The sequence below is a fragment of the Equus przewalskii genome, chromosome 9, assembly GCF_037783145.1.
Source record: "Equus przewalskii isolate Varuska chromosome 9, EquPr2, whole genome shotgun sequence".
In the NCBI taxonomy this organism is placed as follows: Eukaryota; Metazoa; Chordata; class Mammalia; order Perissodactyla; family Equidae; genus Equus; species Equus przewalskii.
The window spans coordinates 58,560,374-58,576,682 of record NC_091839.1 but is presented as its reverse complement, the minus strand read 5'-3'; the positions used below and the strand labels follow the sequence as shown (position 1 = coordinate 58,576,682).

At 38.2% G+C, this 16,309-nt stretch overlaps 1 protein-coding gene across 5 annotated transcripts in view; it reads right to left on the bottom strand.

Annotated features, from left to right (window-relative positions):
- Positions 1-16,309, bottom strand: part of CCDC162 (uncharacterized) — a 165,506-nt gene that overhangs the window by 139,196 nt on the left and 10,001 nt on the right. For 3 of the 5 annotated variants that reach the window (XM_070559199.1, XM_070559200.1, XM_008520826.2), the window contains exons 2-4: positions 4,043-4,206; positions 733-805; positions 236-346 (exon numbers count right to left, since the gene is read on the bottom strand). In XM_070559199.1, the coding sequence (XP_070415300.1) occupies positions 236-346; positions 733-805; positions 4,043-4,179 (321 nt within the window). In that variant the 5' untranslated portion in view covers positions 4,180-4,206. The remainder of the gene's footprint in view (positions 1-235; positions 347-732; positions 806-4,042; positions 4,207-16,309) is intronic. The other 2 variants (XM_070559201.1, XM_070559202.1) reach the window with 1 other exon arrangement.

Here is a 16,309-nt window from a genome sequence, read left to right as displayed (position 1 = left end):
CATAAGGACTAATTAGTAGAAACTTAGTCAATCGTTTAGCAACTGTAACCAAGCTGAACTTAAGTAGGGCATGGGTCTCTAACAAAGAAGAGTGTTTACACTAAACAAGTTCTGCAAACCACACATGTAGAGAAAATCCTACCAGAGGATATACCACAAAGCCAGCTTTGTTCATACATTTCTACTAAATTCCAGATCTGTCTTTCAAATTGCTTTTGCAATTTTTGACTCTTACCTGCAACAGAAGCAAAGGTAAATTTTCAGCAGTGTACTCTCTTCTCAGGCAGCTCTCTAGCTCCCTCTGCAGGACATCTGCTTGAACAACAAGGGGCTTTGACTCGGCCACCTGAACCCCAGGCAACAGAGCAGGCAAGCAAAGGGGAAATAAGAGAATAAAATTACCAGTGTTTATGACAAAAACCGACATACAATTTCTGACAGTTTTTACACAATACATTATGCTGTTATACCTAGGTTTCCAAATAACGATTTTTAAAGTCACAAATCAAGGATCTGTAAAGTTTAAAACATCATAAAAATCAGATCTCTCTGAGGAAGTAGTGACCTGCTCTGCTCCAGCAGTCAGCTGAGTACTGGGTTAGTTTGTTTTCATAACTATTGTCAATACATCAACTGTTTGTTTGCAAGAATAAACTTTCCTGCTAAGAGTTTCCAACAAGTCAGCAAAATCTAATTTATTGTTGTATTGGAATTGCCCACTCTCTTGCTCACCTGGAGAGTTCTCTTTAGAGCCAGTTCCCTCTCTCTTCTAAAGTAAGAGACGTCCTTTGGTATTTGAACAGAGCTGCAGAAAGGTATATGCAATAGAAGCTGTAATTATAGAAGCTGAAATACATCAGATTATAGATAGGCTCCGAGTCCTCCATATCTCTGCAACTGCTCATTTCTAAATAAGTATACCATACTATACTGGATTGCTGGGGGCTAGTAAAGGCCACATGCTTTCGTCTTAGTTGGACTCTCTCTTGTGTACACCTCATGTTTGCTAAACCTTTCCCTGGGCCAATTTTCCTTTCCTCCTCCCCACACAGTCATAGTCTTTCTGTCTATGCCTCTCTGTTTCTGACTCCAGAGTACAGGGAGAGACACAATGGTGAGGATTTTTCTTTCCCCTACCTGTGTTCCCTCCAGGAACCTCATCTTTAACAACTACTGTGCTCATCAGATCTCTATCTTACCCTAGTTGACCATGCAACCAGTATCTTTTAATTTAAACAAAATATTTTGATTTTTTGGTTCTTGCTCAATTATATGGGGGTGAAAATGACCCTTAAATATCAAACATGAAATACTTTGGAAATTATTTTAACCACTATTTCTGCGTCAGAATAATTATTTATCTCTAGGAAAAACAGCAGAAGTGCCTGCTTCAGCAGCCTCGTGGACAGCTGTCCAAGCTCAGTCAAGAGGAAGCTGTTTGCATCATGGGCTCTGACACCAGGAGGCACAAGCGGCCCTGCTGTGGGGCCCAGTGAGAGGGTGGGACCCTGGGTCAGGAAGAGGGGAGCTCTCCCCACGTGGTGTAAGATACACCCCAAGTCTTGGCAGCTTTGGGAACATCAGGGCACAGCAACCCTGGTGCAGACGTCACTTTCTTAAGAAGGGACTTTGCAAACGTTGGCAAGGTAGGCACAGCAGGTAATTCTGGAACACATGTGAGAAACTACCTCGAGGTTTGAGGGGGATTGGAGGCAGCAAACTTTAGGTTAATGTTGTTCATATGACCCTATCAGTCTCCATGGATAAGTTTTAAGGGAAGGTGAAAGCAGACCATTAGTTTGTATGCTTGCCAGCAGTTTCCCCCAGTGGAGGCAATGGTCCTGTGAAAAAACACCAGGCTGACAGTCAGGAGGTCCCTCAGCCACGTGAACATAAGCAATCCATTGAGCCATTTATGTTGAATTCCCAATTGAAGTTGGAGAAAATGCCTCGCTTATCTCCTCACATCTTGGCTTTGGTGGAAAAAATGAGGCAATCTCTGAAAGGGCCTTGAGAGCAAAAGCATTAATAAATCAAAAGTATACTTTCTGTGATGACTAGGTACCCGAATCCTGGCTGCAGCCTCATGGAGGTAGAGAACCAGTAACCAACTAGAAAGGGGACAAGCTACTAACCAGGCAATTAGGGAAACAGAAGAAACGCATCCCTTGCCTGCCCTCTTGTCTTCTAATTCTTTGGCATGCTGGGAAACTGGGAGGGTCCTGGCCTTAGAGCCCCACCCCTCTCTTACTCAGATCATGTCTTTCCTGTCAGTTAACCTCAAAGTGTCTGTGAATGACCTAAAAGAGATTGGTGAACATAAGTGGTGTGTACATCAAGCCACAAAAAAGGAGATTCACTCATTTGTTTGTCAACATTATTCATACAGCATACATTCATTCATTTATTCATTCAGCAAGTGTCTATGAAACGCTTAACAACTACAAAGACCTGGGCTTATGGGGGTCAAATGACTAAGACCCAGTCATCCTCCAGATCTCAATAGATTCTTCAGTCTAGCGGGGAATGAGAATGCCAAGGTGATTACCAGGAGAGGACATTTTCCATTTTCCTTGGACTCCAGAACCTGGCAAGCAGAAGGCGCTCAATAAGTATTTGTTGGAGTAATAGATTCTTCTAGGTGCAGTGTTTAGTGGTTTGGGGGAGTAGAAAAATATAGGTATCCAGAGATTTCCCATCACTCTGTCCTAAAAGGGACTTCAGAAAGCCTTTCTTATCGCAATGTATGATGCCACTTGCCTGATGCGCTGATGTTTAAGTTGTAACAGTATCAACTCTTGATCTTTGCATGGTATTTCCTAATTTTCAAAGTGCTTTAACATGCATTATCTCAATTAATCTTTATAAGGTAGTCAAGATACATATTTTTAATCTCTTTTTTCAAATAAAGAAACGAAAGTTGAGAGAAATTATGACTTGCAAGATTCCATTATCCTTTCACTTTATCACACAATCCTCGCTTCATCACACAATCTTTGATTTGCTTCATACAGTCAAGGGCTTTAAACACCAAATTATAAAACACAGTGACCACTGGTTCTACAAAATTGTCTTTGGCGCAAGGTACTAACGCACATATTTCCTGCTGCTTCTCCTGATCTTCCATCCCCAGCCCCCACCGTGCACACTGTGTTTACTCAGCTACGCAACCTAACAGGGTTCTTAAAACTGTTCCTCTTGATCAATTGTGGCAGTAACAGAAACAGAGGGATATGAAGGTCCTGGGTCCATAGACTTGACAGTTAAGGGCTGATCTGGCTACCCCGTTTCTCTAAAGGAATTTGATTGCTATCGTTGGCAGCATTTACCTACAGAATAGCTCCTAGCAGAACATCATCTTGCAGAATTCATCAGCAGGTATCTAATATTATTTCACTTTTGAAATTTCTCATCAAAATCAACGTCAAATTCAGGGCGGCCTGGTGGCGCAGCAGTTAAGTTCGCACGTTCCGCTTCTGGCAGCCGGCCCGGGGTTTGCCAGTTTGGATCCCGGGTGCAGACACGGCACCACTTGGCAAGCCATGCTGTGGTAGGCGTCCCACATATAAAGTAGAGAAAGATGGGCACGGATCTTAGCTCAGGGCCAGTCTTCCTCAGCAAAAAGAGGAGGATTGGCAGCAGATGTTAGCGCAGGGCTAATCTTCCTCAATAAATAAATAAATAAACAAATAAATAAATAAAATTTTTAAAAATCAAGGTCAAATTCAATTAAAATACTATTGGAGGCAATGAGAACTCTTTTCACTGAGTATGATTTGTATACATAATAGCTTCTGAAACTTTAAGACAATGGTATTTGTGAAATGCAAGAGCACTTTTCCATTTTCTTTGGCAGGACATTGCCCCTAAATGCCTTGACAATTCTAGAATACAGGAAAACCTAGGGACAGCAGTCAAGTCTGAGCTTGAGATAATGCCAATCGTCCTAATAAAAAGAAAGAGGGTGGATTGATGGAGATTATGGGGTGAGAGTGAGGGTTAAAAGCCCTGAAGACTCTGCCTTCTCACAGCCACCATTTACCTATAAGCTCGATGAGCTGTTCCCTGAAGAACCTCCTTTTCTTCTATCTCAGACTTCAGTTCAGTCAATCGCACAGCCAGTTCTTTCTCCAACAGCTGGACCCTTTCCGTGGAAGTGATCTTATAAATTTCATCCATGGTTTGTGTTTACTGTTTCTCTGTATCCTTGAAAAAGAAGAGCACAAAGCTTGTGGCTGATCCCTTGGTGACTATTACCCAGTGTATGAAACTTTGTCTATCTTTGTCCAAGAAATCATGTCAACTTTGTGGAAATGCATGCTTTTGCAATGTGAAGAAATAGCCAGACTAGACTGTTGTTGCTTAATGATTTAATTACCATTTAGTAAACAGTAGAGAAAACAAAGCTTAGAATCTCCACTGACCATATTTTTATTCAGCCCAGTTCACCTTCAGCAATGTCTCTGCTCCAGCTTTGACTGTGGGGGTTTATTAAATGGGAATGCATCCCCCTCGCTCAACACCTATAGTTTTCCTAAAGGCTACCGGGGATTACACACCAAATGTTATGAATGGCAGCTATTGTTGACATCTAGTATTGCTTCAACAGGAACAAACAATAGGTGTGTACAGGATCCCTCTACGTGACTAAGGATTTCTCCAGAAACCTTTCTGAAGGCATGAGCTTCTGACCAGGCTGGAGATGCTGAGGGTGGAGAGCCATCTAACCTGATCCTATCCATGCACTTTTGGCTTTGGAAGAAAATAATACTTATGCACTTGAACGTGTTTTCTTAATTTTGAACATATATTTACCGTACTGCTTTTACCATTAAATAAAATAGTTGATAACCCTCCCCCATCCCACCCAGTTCACAGCCTGTCAAAAAATTCAACACAATTGTTTCCTAAGTACTTACTGTCAATATTCTAATTAACGACACAGATTAACTGCATGACCCAGAATGGAACCCATGAATTTCAGGAGATTCAGTAGATGATGTGTGTCCTGACGATGCTACTGCTGCCCTTACCCGTCCTGGACAAGTAGGGGTACAGTCACTCTTAGGCCGCATTAAAGAGGTTTAAAATATTTAAACCTTCCTTTTTTTTCCTTTGATATTTCTAAGATTTTCATATTTTCCTTTCATTTTCTCAAGTTAATCCGCTGCCATCTCAACAAATAATTAAGCTGCAGAGATGCTTTGTGTGGAGGCTTCCTCTGGGAGACTATTTATTCTTTTTATAAATATTAAAAATGGAAATGAGCACCCACGTTCGGTCTAGGTTGCAAACGTGCGGAGTAATAAATCTGTCACGTTTGGCACACTGCTGGAGCTCAATAACACGCACTGTTGTTGTTCTTAGCAAAAGTAAAATGTTGTTATGAAAAGTATTTGCCACTTGGCAGTGTCCTTTCAACTTAGGCAAACAGTTAAACAGCTGCCTTAACAGCTGCTTTCCAACTGGCAGCCAAGAGCAGCAGCAACATAAATTGGCTGATTCTTTTCCGAAGGGATGGACGTTCTGCCTTCATTTCCTGGTTAGTTTCAACACTTCACAGTTCAGAAATGAGAACATTTAATCCTGCACCATTTAGCTTGCCACAGTCAAGTACAGTATTCACAAAATTAGCATAAGGAGGGGTCAGTTTTTGACAACTGTCCATGAAATGGATCCAACCCAGAGGAATCCATGCCTGCGGAGCACTCATGTCTAGCGTTAAAGAGACAAACGGCTATTTATTTTGGGAGAGAGGATAGGGTGGGCTCCATTCATTGAGCATCTACTCTGTGACAGGCAGGCATCGGGTCCTCATTTAAAGTCCCAGAAAAGAGATTCTCGAGAATTGCTTCAATAGTGTTTTTTTTTTTTTAAAAAAAGTACATTTAATTAACTATTGATGGCAAACATCTTTTATTATGTGTTTAAAAAGTGGTAAAATCTAAGCTCTATGAGAAAGATTAAGATTAGTTTGAACAGAGTTTGAGGGTGTTCAGTGGGTGGTTAAAGCAGGCTTCAGTGGGGTTAAAGCAGGCATGTTTAGAAAAGAAACATTGTGTAACTTTAGACTGTGCTAGAAAAATGTATAATGCATGTCAAAAACTTCAAAGTTATTACTAAAAGAATAGAAATGCAACCTAGAGCTTCCCAAACAAGTTGGGTGGGAGGTAGGACTAGGTCTTTTAAATCCAAAAGAAGGCAGGAAAAGAGAAAAAACAAGGAGAACAAAAAGAAGTAAGGTCAAATATGTCAGGAATTATAATAAATGTAAATGGACTGAGCCCATACAGCAAAACAAATGAATCAGCACAGCTTTGAGCATTTTAAAAGCCCCTTAAATTTGGTAATGTGATGTGTACCAAAATAAAACAATGATTTTTATTCTAGCAAATACCAGAATTTAAACAGATAAGCAAGCTGGCCCCACATCACCGTGGGGCAATTCGATCTTCTTCATGAAGAGTTGCACAGATAGATACTCTGTAACTTCCCTGGGTAAACATTTTGATGCTTCGTCATCTTTGATCATCAAAATGTTCTTTCTGTTTGCAAATGAGATTTCTCCTATTTTACATTACACGCCATCTTCTGGATTAGTAGGGTAAGGTTAAGCTGTTTTAACAAGAAGACAGTCATCAATGGCTTAAAGAACAAAATTGTTTAAGTGTGTTTAATGTAACAGTGCTGATGTGGATGTTCCAGGGGAGTGAAGCAGCTCTGTTCCTCGTAGTCATTCAAGGACCCAGGTTCCTTCCAAGTGAGCTTCACCATACCCTAGGCATTGTTCAGACAGACGCATTAGGGTTTTCTCTTCAGTGTGGCCATAGATCGTGACTTTTGGTTGGGTGAGGAGATACAGAAGATAGACACATTTGATGGCCTGAATTGAATAACCTGCTTCTACTTCTTGTTTACTGAGAGTTCGGTTTTTTTCTTGAATGGATATTGAACTGTGTCAAATGCTTTTTCTACATCTATTGAGATAATCATGTAATTTACCTCATTTGTTTGTTAATGTGGTGAATTTCACAGATTTTTGATTGTTAATCCAAAACTGCTTTCTTGGAATAAACCCCACTTAGGTATGATTTTTTATCTTTTTTTAAAGAAAAGTGGGCTCGATTTGCATTTATGTTCATAAGAGAAAATGGCCTGTCATTTTCTTATAGTGCTCCTGTCAAGTTTTGGTATCAAGATTATAATGCCCCCTGAAAAACAGTTGTTAAGTGTTCCTTTCTCCTCTATTTTCTGAAAAAGTTTAGGATTGGTATTGTTTCTCCCTTAAATGTTTGGAATAATTCACTTAAGAAATGTCTCAGCCTGAATTTTTCTTTATGGGAGAGTTTTAAAATTACATTCAATTATATTGAATCTGTAATTTATATGTATTTTTATATATTTATAAATATTTATAAATTTATATTTATATTTCTATAAATAGAAAATAATTCATATTTTCTATTTATTCTTGTGTTCATTTTAATAATTTTTTTTCCTGAGGAAGATTTGCATTGAACTAACATCTGTTGCCAATTTTCTTCTTTTTGCTAAGGAAGATTTGTCCTGAGCTAATATCTGTTGTGAATCTTCCTCTTTTTGTATGTGAGCCACCACCAGAGCATGGCCATTGATGAGTGGTGTAGGTCCATGCCAAGGAACCGAACCCAGGCTGCCAAAGTGGAGCACACTGAACTTAACCACTGGGCCACCAGGGCTGGCCCTTAATAAATTTTTTTAAAAGGACATTTCATCTAAGTAGACAATTTTTTTGGCATAAGGTAATTCATAACATCCTTTTACATTTTTAACAGCTTTGTTGAGATGTAATTAACACACCATACAATTAACCCACTGAAAGTATACAATTCAACGATTTTTAATATTCACAGTTGTGCAAGAATCACCACAATCCATTTTAGAACATTTTCATCACCTGAAAAAAGAAAAAGAAAAAGAAAGCCCATATCCATTAGCAGTCACTCCCCAGTTTTCTCTAAGCCATCCCACCCCTAGTAATTGGTAACCACTAATCTACTTTCTATCTCTATAGATTTGCCCATTTTGGAAATTTCATATAAATGGAATCATGCAATATGTGGTCTTCTGTGACTGGCTTCTTTTACTTCCCATGATGTTTTCAAGGTTCATCCATGTTTTGGTAAGTATCATTATATCATTCCTTTCTATGGCTGAATGATATTTCATTGTGTGGTTATACCACATTTTGTTTAGTGGTTCATCAGTTGATGGAAATTTGGCTTTTTTCCACTTTTTGGCTATCATGAATAATGCTGCTATGAACATTCATGTAAAAGTTTTTGCTAGTCTGTTTTCCAAAGCAGCTGTACCATTTTATATTCCCACCTTCAATGTAGGAGAGTTCCAATTTCCCCACATCCTTGTCAACCTTTGTTATCTGGTCTTCTTTTTTTTTCAGTTTAGCCATCCTTATGGATGTGAAGTGGTATCTCATTCTGGTTTTGATTTGCATTTCCCTAATGGTTAATGATGTTGAGTATCTTCTCATATGCTTACTGGTAATTTGTGTATCTTCCTTGTAGAAATGTCTGTTCTCCATTGTTTGCCCATTTTCTAATTGAGTTTTTAATTTTTTTATTGATGAGATGTGAGTTCTTTATATATTCTAGATATATGTCCCTTATCAGATACATGATTTGCAAATATTTTCTCTAATTCTCTGTGTCACCTTTTCACTTTGTTGAAGTTGTTATTTGAAGCCTTTTATCTTTTTGATGTCTATAGGATGTGTAGTGCTGTCTCCTATTACATTCCTGATATTGATAATTTGCTCTTCTCCTTCCAGATCTTGAGATGGATGTTTACATCAATAATTTTTAACCTCTCTTCTAATGTTTGCATTTAAAGCTATAAATTTCTTTCTAAGCATTGTTTTAGCTGCATTACCATTTTGGATATTATGTTTTATTTCTCACTTAAATATTTTCTAATTTGCATTGTGATTTCTTCTTTGACCTGTAAGTTATTTAGAAATGGTTCTGTTTTTCTGTTATTAATTTCTAGTGTGATTCCACTGTGGCCTGAGAATGTACTCTGCATGATTTCAATTTGTTTTAATGTTTTTTGTTTTTTTTTAAAGATTGGCACCTGAACTAACATCTGTTGCCAATCTTCTTCTTTTTTCTTCTTCTTCTCCCCAAAGCCCCCACCTCACCAGTACATGGTTGTATATCCTAGTTGCAGGTCCTTCTGGTTGTGCTGTGTGGGACGCCGCCTCAGCATGGCCTGATGAGTGGTGCTAGATCTGCGCCCAGGATCCGAACCAGCGAAACACAGGGCTGCCAAAGCGGAGAGTGGAAACTCAACCACTTGGCCACGGGGCCAGCCCCTTTTGAAAATATTTTAAGCTTGCTTTATGGTCCAACATGGCCTATTTTGGTAAATGTTCCATAAACACTTGAAAAGAATACATATTCTGTTGTTGGGAATACTGTTCTATATGGGTCGATTAGATCAAGTTGGTTCATAACGTTGTTCAAAGCTATTATATCTTTACTGATTCTTTTGTCTGATTTTTATGAGATATTGAGATAGGTGTATTAAAATCTTTGACAATGATTATGGATTTGTCTATTTCTCCTCTTAATTCTGACATTTTAGTTTTATATATTTGAAGCTGTATTATTGGCTGCATACAAACAGGATTGTAAGTTTTTTCATTGAATTGAACCTTTCATCATTATGACGTGTCCCTCTTCATCTCTAGTAATACTTCTTAAAGTCAAATTTTTGTATTAGTAATACAGTCATGCAAGCTTTTTTTTTTTTTTTTTTGCTGAGGAAGATTTTCCCTGAGCTAACATCCATGCTAATCTTCCTCTATTTTGTATGTGGGTCACTGCCACAACCTGGCTGCCGACAAGTGGTGTAGGTCCACACTGGGGAACTGACCCCAGGCTGCCAAAGTGGAGCATGCTGAACTTAACCACCAGGCCATGGGGCTGGCCCCAAGCTTTTTTATTTTGAGGATTAGAGTTTATATGGTATATCTTTTTAATCCTTTTAAATTATCTGTGTCTTTTTTGTCTCTTAAGTCCAGTCTGAGAATCTTTGTCTTTTAATTGGGGCATTCAGTTCATTTACATTTAAGGTGATTACTGTTATAGTTGGGTTTAAATGCACAATCTTACTACGTATTTTATTCATTTTATTTATTTTCCTATTTGTGCCATCTATTCTTTGTTTCTTTATTCCTCCTCTCCTTCATTACTTTGGATTAATCAAGTATTTTTATTATTCTGTTTTACCTCTTCTATTAGGTATTTAATTATACCTGTTTGTTTTCTTTTGGTAGTTCTCTAGAGTAGTGGTTCTCAACTTTAGTGTGCATCAGAATCACATAGAGGACTTGCTCAAACATAGGTTTCTTGGCCCAACCTCCAAAGGTGCTGACTTAGTAGGTCTGGAGGAGGCTGGAGAATTTTTGCTTCTAACAAATTCCCAGATGATGCTTATGCTGCTAGTCAAAGGACCACACTTTGATAAGCACTCCTCTAGATTACAATAAGCGTCTTTGACTTATTACAGCCTACCTTAAACTAGCATTTTTTTAACGACTGTCCAAAGAATAAAAACCTTACAATGATTAAAGTCCACTTCCCTCCTTCCTACAACTCATGCAACTGATTTTTACTGTACTTCTTCATATAAACTCCACAATACATTTTATTTTTTCTGCTTTGAAAGTCAACTGAAGGTTTTTACCCACATATTTATCTTTTCTGCTGCTCTTCTTTCCTGAAGAGCCATGCTTCCAGTTGGGTTCATTTTCGTTTAGCCTGAAAAACTTCCTTTAGTATTTTTTATAGTGATGGTCTGCTGCTGCTGAATTCTCTCAGCTTTTATTTGTCTGAATAAGTCTTTAGTTTACTAGGATTTCTAAAGGATATTTTAATCAGGTATAAAATTGACAGTTTTTTTTCTTTCAGCACTTTAAATGTCTTTTAATTGTCTTTTGGCTTCCACAATTTCAGTCAGAAAATCAGTCATCTGTCTTCCTGTTGCTTTTTTAGAAAGTGATGTCTTGTTTTCTCTTGCTGCTTTTAAGATTTTATCTCTGTCTTTCAGCAGTTCAGCTATGATATACTTTTGGTTTCCTTTGTATATATCCTTGCTGTGTATTGGGGTTCACTGAGCTTCCTCAATGTTTGGGCTGATGTCTGTCATCAATTTTGGGAATATCTTGACTTTATATCATTTCAAATATGGCATCTGACCCATACTCTTTCATTTTTATCGTTCTGTGACTCTAATTAAACATATGTTTGATTGCTTGACTGTATTCCACATGTGTCTCATACTTGGTTTTATTCTTTCCATTCTTTTAGTTTCTGTGCTTCTTTGGATATTTTTCTATTTATCTGTCCCCAAGTCCACTAACTCTACTTTTTGCTCAGTCTAAGATACCGTTAAAACTATCCAACGAATTCTCAATTTTAGCTATTGTATTTTTAAACTCTATAATGCATATTTTATTATTTTTATAGATTCCATTTCTGGCAAAATTATTCACCATTTTGTCCATCTTTTCCTCTGCTTCCTTGCACATACATATGATAATTATTTTAAAGTCCTTGTCTGCTAATTTCAACATCTGGACCATCTATGGGTCTGTTTTCACTATGTGTGTTTTGTCTTATCCCTCACATTTCCCTGCCCATTCTCGAGTCTTATAATTTATCATATGCTATATTTGATATAAAAAAGAACCAACGGTACTGATAATGATGTTATTTTCCTTCTTAAATTTTCTCCCTTTCTTCTGTGGGATACATAATTTGAAGGACTGATCACCTCAATCCCATCAGGAATTGACTCAATTAGGGCTGAACTCTGGTTTTAGCTAGACTCTCTACCTCTTCTTTGTCCTTTTTCCTCAGGTGTGGCCCACTTGGACTTTTGATTGATAGCTTTCAGCCCTTAAACACTATATGAGATTCAGTTCTGCCCTGTAGAGGTTTTAATTTAGCTCATTAGCCTCCTGACTCATGCAGCTCCAAAATCTGGAAAAACGTCTTGAGAAGGAAATTGGCCAGGTGTTTCATGCTGGTTCCCTGTCTCTGGTGGGATTTTGTATGCTGAGCACTGTGCACAGACTTTACTCTGCCTTTGCAATCCAGCTTCTTTCTTGGGTATGGCCTTCTGAGGCTTTTGATTGACAGCTGAGCTTTTCTCTTTCTTCTCATCCCTGAAATTCTGTCCTTCGAAGGTTTTGAGCTTAATCTCCCATCACCAAGTTCAATATCTGGCAAAAACTTGAGAGAAAGATCTGTCATCTGTTTGATGCAGTCCCTCTCTCGAGCAGTAATTCATCTCCTAAGCACCACAAGACTGCTGGTTTTATTGTGCCTTTCTGGACCAGTTCTCTAGTCTCTCTTATACTCCAGCATTCAGCAAATATCCAGTGGTATATTCCAGACTTCAAATCTGTCATGCCTGCATCCACAGCCTTCAAAAACTCACCTGCTTCTCTTTGTCCCTGTAGAGTCCCTATGCCAAAAACAGAGTCACTGTGACCAGAATTGGCAAATGCTCTAAGGAATAAAACAGCCAGGATTGTCAACTCACCCAGCAGGGCTCTTCCCTTTCTGGAATTTTTGTTCTTCTAGTCTTTGTTGTGTTTATAACTTTTCAGTGACTTTAAACATATGACTTTGTAATTTATCTGTTTTAGTGGGAGCATCACCTTTCTATTAAATCTTGCCTGAAGTAAAAGTCTTGATACTTACTTGAGAAGTACTACATACAATGTACTCTGATATTTTCCACTCTGTTTCATTAAAAACAAATTCCTGGTCACAACCCACTCTTAATCAATGTCAGGATCCACTATGAATCACAACCCACATTTTGAGAAAAACTGGTCTCATAGATCTTTGGGGAAAACCAAGGTGTTTGGCTGTTTGGAAAAGGCTTATCTAAGGGATATGGATTATATGAAACTCAATCCTTTTAGTATCATACAAATTCTTTTTTGTTTGTTTTTATTGAAGAAGAAGATTAGCCCTGAGCTAACATCCATGCCTATCCTCCTCTACTTTATATGTGGGACGCCTACCACAGCATGGTGTGCCAAGCCGTTCCATGTCCGCACACGGGATCCAAACCAGCAAACCCCAGCCACTGAAGCGGAACGTGCTCACTCAACCGCTGCATCACCGGGCCGGCCCCAAAGTATTATACAAATTCTTGAAGTGTGGAATTCTGCCTCTATTCTTCCTTGAGGTCTGACAAAGTCAGCTTTTGCATCCAATTTAACTTCTCACTGAGATGACTTGGCAAATTTAATTTTATTCTACCCCTTCTCTCCAGTCTTCTTTGTCACACAAAATGAAATTTTCATGATTTGTCTTAGTCAGTAGTATTATAACCCCATAAATTCTAAGTTTCTATTATTTTGTCCACAAAGATATGACAATTTCTTTCAAGAAAAAATAAAAAATATCCCTGTTCTCCAAATTACCTCCCTCAAACTTTGGTTTTTCCTCCTGGATTGGTATGTCTTTCACCATAAGTAATAATAAACTACCTCAGTATTTGTTCATGGAAGGATTTTTAACTAGCAAGGACCAAAAGCAGCATGTGTGGAAGCAAAACTGACATATTGCTTTGCTGCCGTTATCAGTAAGTGTGTACATCATAATCGGAAAATGAAACAACTTGCACCGTGAGAGAAGTAAAACAAGCAAACAAAACCAGAGTCACTGCGCCTAGTTCACTGTCCCAAAAGAATCCTTAAGTTTTATTTATGTCACTGACTCTGATAAAAGCTACTTTATCACCAACTTTTGCAATGTCAATAGCTGAAGATTTATGATAAACTTTGTGTCTGAGAAGCATGTGAGAAAATTACTATCTTTTCTACCATGAACAGATTACTTGGTAATGTTGGTAATTTTTTCCCTCCTCTTTTGCATTTTTCACTTGATGAACCAGTTCTTCTAAAACTTGGAGTTTCTTGCGAACTTTTCTTGGAACTAAACCTTTCTTTTCTAAATGCTTTGTCTCATTATTCCTTTGAGCATTCTATCGATCCTATCAAGATTTTACGTATTTATTTCCCAGAGGTGTGTTTCTCACCTGCCAGAGCCAAGTAAACTGCATTGTCCATTAAGAGAAACTCAACGGCCCTTTGAGGTGTATCTTTTTCCAGTCCCAGGGTGAATCTCCTATGGCAATAAGGTTCTAATCTAGTTGATTCTATTTCTTTTCTTACTCTTTAGGTTTGTGTTTCTAGGTTTTCGTTTTCTGATTAAGTCTGGTTTTCATGCTGGTTCTGATTTGTACACACTTATTTCTCCTTTGGTAGCAGCAACATTGAAAATATAGTTTTTAATGGTCTGTTGGTTTTTGTGCGGTAACAAAAAGTTATCTGATTGTATTTTATGTTTGTCTTGAGGATTCTGTTATCTCTTTTCATCGGAGATACATCTTTCCTTTGCCTCTGGGTCTTGAGACAGTGGTTTAGTCAAACTGACAACTGGCTTCTCTCCTAGGTTGGGAAGTTGCTCATATCACTCCCCATAGTACTGATTTATTTTATTGTTGTCTGACCTTTGACAAAAACTCTAAGTTGTTTTTTACGTTGCGTGCCATTCTGAGTTCAAATCAATTAAAAAAGAAATATTCCTGTGCCCACTGGAATGGAGAGCAGACACTGGAGATCTGGAGATGCTACCATTAGCCGATGAATTTTTCATACTTTGATTACATTTGATCCATTTGTGGCTAATGATATAAAACTAAGGTTGTTGGCTCCTTTTGTGTATTTTTAAAAAGCCTTTTTTCCTCTTCAAAAAAGAAGGCATAGCTTTTTACCACAGTCTGTTTACAATTATAAACTTTCTCTGAAGCCAACTTTCACCCTCCCTCAGGACATTATGGGAGATTAATGAGTCAGAAAAGTTGTCATTTGAACACACCATATAGGGATCTCTAATTCCAACAGATTTGCCATCCAAGAAAACAAAATATACACCATGAATAAAATTTTAAATTGTTTTTACATGGTTTTAGAGAAAAGGGTAGAGACTTTAAAGAAGGTTTTGCTTGGTTTTTATAACCATTCTACAAATGAGCCCGAATTTGTGATGGAATGAGAACAATTACTTTTGGCTTGCCTGGAACTTCATGATGCCTGCAAGAAATCCAAAAAGGTCTAGGTGCATAACTTTTACTCTCTCTCCTTTCAAAAGAAAATAGGAAAGCATAAATACACAAATGAGCCAGGTAAAGATGTGAGAAAGAGCTCAGTGTCCAAAAATAAGGTTTAATAAACCTAAAGTTGTGTCGCCAGCTCAACCCACAATCTGACTGGACAAGTACTACAAAAACAGCATATACACAAAGTGGGAGAATTCCAGCTATAAACTCTCCAGAGTTCCTGTCACAGCTTTCCCAGAAGACTAATATGATTCATCTGGTAAGTGAGGTATATATTTTCTGAGCACCTTTGCCTATTTCTGAAGCAGTGGTCATCAGCCGGGGGTAATCGTGATCCTTTTCTGCCCTGGGGACACTTGGTAATATCTAGAGACATTATTGCTTGTCACAGTTGTGTGTGTGGGGGATGCTGTTGGCATCTAGTGAGTAGAGGCCAGGGATCCTAACCATCCTACAATGCACAGGATAGCCTTCCCAGACAAAAATTCTCTGCTCAAGGGGCCGGCCAGTGGCCGAGTGCTTAAGTTTGTTTACTCTGCTGTGCCGGCCCAGGGTTTCGCCGGTTTGGATCCTGGGCACGGACATGGCACCGCTCTCAGGCCATGTTGAGGCGGCGTCCCACATGCCACAACTAGAAGGACCTGCAACTAAGATATACAACTATGTACGAGGGGGATTTGGGGAGATAAAGCAGAAAAAAAAAAAAGAAGATTGGCAGCAGTTGTTAGTTCAGGTGCCAATCTTTAAAAAAAAAAAAAAAAAAAATCTGCTCAAAATGTCAATAGTGCCGAGGTTGAGAAACCCTGCTCTGATGAAAACTTAACTAGATTATAAAGTCTCTTAAACTTAATTGAACTCCTTTTTTGATTGGCTTATAGAAACTGTTAAACACTTTTATAAATTTAAAATAAGAGAACTCAAGAATTTTTAGAAAAAGAAGAAAATATTGAACTTTCATTGCTTTAAGTCTGCTGGTTCTTAAAGAAAAATTTCTCTTAATGAAGCCTATATGCAGAAGAAAAACAACTTTTAGCTATGAGTTTTTAAGTTAATAGCCTTGTTTACAAGTTGACAGGTAACAAAATGCAAACTGATAGCCAAGAGA